At 36.1% G+C, this 6243-nt stretch overlaps 1 protein-coding gene across 2 annotated transcripts in view; it reads right to left on the bottom strand.

The window, feature by feature from the left end:
* The window catches only part of LOC106882177 (homeobox protein Nkx-6.2), a 146276-nt gene extending 143850 nt beyond the window's left edge, over window positions 1–2426 (bottom strand). The window contains exon 1 of one of the 2 annotated variants that reach the window (XM_089366147.1): window positions 1029–2426. In XM_089366147.1, the coding sequence (XP_089222273.1) occupies window positions 1029–1494 (466 nt within the window). In that variant the 5' untranslated portion in view covers window positions 1495–2426. The remainder of the gene's footprint in view (window positions 1–1028) is intronic. The other variant, XM_089366148.1, reaches the window with a different exon arrangement.
* Window positions 2427–6243: the final 3817 nt, after the last annotated feature.

A 6243-nucleotide genomic window follows, 5' to 3' on the forward strand; every position in this document is an offset into this window, starting at 1 on the left:
TGTGCATATGTGTATATTTGCAATTATATATTGTGTGAGTGTGTGTCTGTGTGTATATGTATACATGTCTCTGTGTGGGCATATGTATACGTATATAAATATCTATATCTATATACATATACATACATATATATGTGTGTATATATATGTATATATATATATATACTCATATATTGTTTATATATATATATATATATATATATATATATATATATATATACTTATGTATTTATAATTCTTTGTAACCTACATTTTTATATTTATCGTATATTCCAATATTGTTGACATAAATATACACATTCACACACGCACTTCCTTATATATACATATGTATATACATACATACACACACACACACACACATATATATATATATATATATATATATATATATATATATATATAGATAGAGAGATACATACATACATAAATATATATATATACATATATGTGTGTTGTATGTAAGTATATTTACATATATTCGCAATCACCTCAAAACACACACACGCACACGCACACACAAACATTCCTGTAAGCAGATACACATACAGTTAATTTACTAACGGATACACACACATTGTCATAGACACACGTATACATCTGTATACATTTATATATATAGCTAATATATCTATTAATACTTCACATATACATATTTACATATACACACACACGTATACATACAATCATCTTGATGTGTATATGTACATGAACGTGCGTGTATGTGTGTGTGTGTGTGTGTGTGTGTGTGTGTGTGTGTGGTTGCATTATACATCTATGAATTTTATTACGCGCTCCAGCATGACCGCAACCGCGTGTATGTAACGAAGAAAATCATTTAAAATTTGTATATATATAAATGTATATATATATATATATATATGTGCGTTTATATGTTTACATGTAAACGTGTGTCTGTGTGTGTTGATGGCCCATCGCGTGTGAGTGTCTGCTTGCGTTTGCGTATGCACGAGTTTATATATAACGTGGGCCCTTCACGAAAAAAAAAAAAGCTATAGAAAACTTACCTTGCGGTCGCCAGGAGCCCGGTAGTACCCCAGGCCAGTATATCGGCTGCCTGCCGGGTAACTCAGCAAGTTTAGGGAACCTTGTCTGTGGGGTGAAATACATGCCTGTTGCGGCCGTTGTGTTCAGTCGAGGTACTCCAAAAGCTGTGTTTGTAGTGGTATTGGCAGGCCTACCTAAAATGTCGTTTATACCGTGCGGCGTTGATTGTGAGGCAAAAAGTCCTTGCAATTGTTTTAGCGATGTCTGTGGGTAACCACTTTGTGCTAGCATTGTTGATGTGGGTATTTTCATCTCTGTCATATTGTGTAGCGCCGCTAGCGGCGGGTTACTCAACACGAACGCCGTCTGTCGGCTAGTTTCCATATTAACATTCATGTTCATATTTAGCAGAGAAGCCATCGTTGTCGGGCTCGGATTTTGCTGGTAACCAGGTGAGTTCGATTCGTTTGAGCAGTAATCCAGCATACTGAAGCTGTGGTAGTCAGCTGTTGTTGCTGGCGAAGAGTTCTCTGAAGAAGTGGCCGTGATGCTGCCTACAGATAGGGGACAGACGCTTAAGGGTCTGCCTACCTCACAGAATATAACAAACACGAAACTTGCCGATCGCTATAACACCACAAGCAAGGAAGGGTTGCGCTCAGTCGCGCGCGTACACACACATTCAGAACCATGCACACACACGACCACAATCTCTCTTTTCTTTTTTTTTTTGTCCTTTTTTTTTTTTTTGGCCCCTCACCCGATCACACACTTTCTTTTAGGCTCATACATACTTACACATGCGTATGCACATATCCACTTACTTTCTCTTTCTCCTTAGAACCACAATATATATATATATATATATATATATATATATATATATATGTATATATATGTATATGTATATGTGTGTGTGTGTGTATATATATATATATATATATATATATATATATATCTCCTCTGATTTATAATCCGTCTGGTGAACGTGTTCCTATATACACAATATATATATATATATATATATATATGTATGTAGCTCTTTGTAAATATCTATATAACTATATATATATATATCTATATATATCTACATATATATCTATACACACTTATATATGTACACATACACACACACACACACACACATATAGATATAGATGTGTGTGTGTATATCAATGTGTAATAAGTTGGATGTTATTCTTCAGTGAGAGAGGATTTGTGGAGCAACTTTCAATGTAAAAACCTCAACTGACTGGCGAACCTCTCTCACTCACACTCCTACTCTCTCCCTCTCGGTGCTGGCCACTCTAACAGAGTGGAGGGCAAGTCGCTACAAACACACACACTTACAGAAAGTACAAACCAGACGAACTGCTGCTGCTGCCCTCCCTACTACTGCTGCCACTACAGCTATTACTGTCACTACTACGACTACTATTACTATAACTACTACAGCTACTACTACTACCACTACTACAACTATTAGCCACTTCCTCTCTGCTGTTCTCTTCCATTTAACTCCTCCTTCGCTCTTTTCCTATCTTTCTATTCCTCCTCCCTCTCCTTCTCCTCCTCCTTTTACATATACAAATATATATATTCATATATCTTCATATTTTTTCTTCCTTATTCTTCTCTCCTTCGTTCAGTCTTCTTCTTCTTCTTCTTCTTCTTCTTCTTCTTCTTCTTCTTCTTCTTGTTTTTGTTCTTGTTCTTGTTCTTCTTCGTCTTCTTTTGCTCCACCACCACCACCACCACCACCAGTAACTAAAAACTTAATTTTACGGAACCTACAAGACAAAATCGACGTCGGGGACGCTCGAACTCTGCCCAGGAAAGGACAGAAGCCTTCGCCGACAAACTAATGCAATTCTGATAGTGGAGCAAGGAGAAAGGTTTTATATATATATATATATATATATTTATATACAATTAATAGGGTGTATATAGTTAGCATGATGTATATATTTGTGACATATTTTTAGCTGAGATATAGAGTAGAGATGGTATATATAAAGTTAGAGATGTGTTTGGTGCAGAGAGTGCAGATAGTTATATACATACATACATACATACATACATATATATATATATATATATATATATATATATATATATATATACATACACACACACATATACTATATATATATATATATACATATAATTATATATATATATAATAATAATAATGATGATGATGATTTCAAGTTTTGCCACAAAGGCAGCAATTGGGGGTGAGGGGATGAGTCGAGCACACAGACATCAGTGTCTCACAGGTACTTCATTTATCGACCCCGTAACGATGAATTCTAGTACTTGATTGGAACTGTGCTACGTCGACTCCTGTTTGGCGGCTTTTACAGTCTACTGAATAGCAGGAACTGTTTGTGATGGTGGTGATTTGTGACGGGAGATGAGGAAGAGAGGGAAGAGGTGACGTTCATGCTTAATCCCTCATCATATCTCACAGCAGAAATAAAAATACAAAACACAAGATTACAAACGAAATAAACCATATGTAATCTATATATGTATATATATATATATACATGCACGCATATATGTATGTATGTATATATATATGTGTGTGTGTGTACAAATATATATATGTATGTGTGTATGTATATATATATATGTATATATATGTATGTGTGTGTGTGTATACATATATATGTATACACACACATACACATACAAATTTCTGTAACCCCAAATATTTTGCCCCACCCAACCCACCCTATCAATTGAATAAAGTTAATCTCTGTTCAGTGATACTCATAACACATACCGTCCTAAAATATTGGTTACATGTCTAGTATTTTAATGAGTAATTACATGTATATATGTGTGTGTGTGTATATATATATATATATATATATATATATATATGTATATATAGATAGATAGATCGTATGACCAGATTTGGCTAAATGCGTTTTGTTTTGTTTTTTTGAATATTTATTTTTGTTTGCAATAACCGGTTCTTTTGGTCAAACTATCGAATCTCCAGCTGCTTCAGATGCCAAGATATGAAAAACTGTCGTAAAGTGTAGTGCAACGGCCTTGCTATGGAATGGTGAAAATTTCTGTTTTCTAAAAAAAGCAACGTTCTTTTGAATTACGACACTTTTTGCATAATAGCAACGATTATATATGTATGTATATATATGTGTGCATATACATGTATATATACGTATATATATGTGTGTGTGTGTGTGTGTATGTATGTATGTATGTATATATATATATATATATATATATATATATATATATATATATGTATTTGTGTGTCTGTGTTTGTTTCCCCACTATGCCTTGACAACCGATGTTGGAATGCTTACATCCCCGTAACATAGCAGTTCGGCAAAAGAGACCGATAGAATAAGTACTAGGCTTATAAAGAATAACTCTTGGGGTTGATTTGGCTGCAGTCAAGTGACAGAAACAAGTAAAAGAATAAAAGAGTAAAATTATATATATATATATATATATATATATATATATATATATATATATATATATATATATATTTAAATATGATCCATGGATCAAGGTGTAGGAAGTTAGTAAGCTTCGAGCAGTCCGTAGAAGGTATGAAAATGTAACTTTCAGGAGCAATAGTGGTTTATTGACGTGGAAGTTTGTAAATTTTTCATGTATGGAAGTTCGATAAGTTGGAAAAATTGTTAGCATCAAGGGTTGTATATGCGAATAGAAATCGAAAACTGTGGAATGGAGTAGATATAATCCAGGCTCCATACGTTTCATAGCTAGTAGAATCTCCGACGCAGTTATTATCCACGCGAGTGATAATCTGCTATCTACTTGTTGGGCCAAAGACATCTTTGGGAGAATATTAAAAAGCTGTGGACCCTTGAAACCCATGCTGTTACAGTAACTGGTCCTGAAACGCGACGGCAGTGTTGGGATCTTTGGCACTGTGCAGTGGCGACCCGTGTAGCTTTCAATGCCAAAATTTAGTACAATCCCTTCTAGATGTATGTTAATGTATATCTCTCCTGCTTTCGCTCTAGGGAGTAGAGCCTTAGCTGCTTCAGCCACTCCCAGTAGCTGAGCTGTTGCAATGAGACGATCTTTTTGTTGGATTGCTTCAAGGTCCGCTGTTAATTTTATATTGTAGGGTGACCATAGATGGGAGCAGTAGTCCAGGTGGCTGGAGACGAATGTCCTCCAGAGGACCATCATGGTTTCCTTCTCTCTGGTTCTGAAGGTTCTCAGGATCCATCCAGCTGTTTGCATTTTGTCGCCATCTTGGTAATGTGCTCTTGGAAAGAGGTACCATCACTCAAGTCGATACCCGGGTCACACACTGACTTTGGTCTCGGGTTTGTTATCCCCACTGGGCCAGTGTACTCTGTATGTTTTTCTTTCAATTTTGGGTACTGGTTGCGCAGGGCTTGGACTTTTCCAGCATTAAACAGCATATTATTGTCCTCAACCCATCTGTAAATTGCATCTAATTCCTGCTGCAGGCTTGCAGCATCGCTAGGTTTTTGTATTATCTGCGAGACGTTCGTATCGTCTGCGTAGCTATCGAGGGTGGCTATCCGGGAAGCTGAGGGCATATCAGAGAGGGCCACTATTTGTGTTTCCTTTGAGGTGCCTTCATTTTCCACCACTGCCATTTTCCAGATTTTCCAAGATGGCAAATCATACATGAAGAACTTATTCAAAAGCTTTTGCAAAGTCAAGAACGAAAGTTTAACATTTTTCTAGTAATCAAATATAACAACATTTTAGCTCTCAGGCATTTTTAAAATGTTCACTCCACCCAAGTCACTATTGTGATTACAGACGCATGCGTAGACGCGTGCATCAGTCTAATAATACTAATAGTGAACGCCTTTTGGAGTTTTGTTGTTTGTATTTGATTTGCTTCTTAAACAAACGAAGAAAAAATCTTTTCTGAGAGAGGAACGAGAGTTGTCTCCTCTTGTACGATTTCAACTATGGCCAAAGTAGATTAACCGTGCCTGCATCCTTTTTTTAACCATTCACTAGTCCGCAAACGGAGGAGACCACGTTTCTAAAATAAATTTTCTATCATGAGGACACTTATATGTCATAGTAAAGGGTTCTACTATTTGACTATTTATACATATATACACGCGCGCGCGCAGAGACGCACACGCACGCACACACACACGCACACACGCACACACGCACACACACACACACACACACACACACAGTTTGTTCCAAGCATACATA

The sequence above is a fragment of the Octopus bimaculoides genome, chromosome 18 (genome assembly GCF_046866305.1).
Source record: "Octopus bimaculoides isolate indiv1 chromosome 18, ASM4686630v1, whole genome shotgun sequence".
Lineage (NCBI taxonomy): Eukaryota > Metazoa > Mollusca > Cephalopoda > Octopoda > Octopodidae > Octopus > Octopus bimaculoides.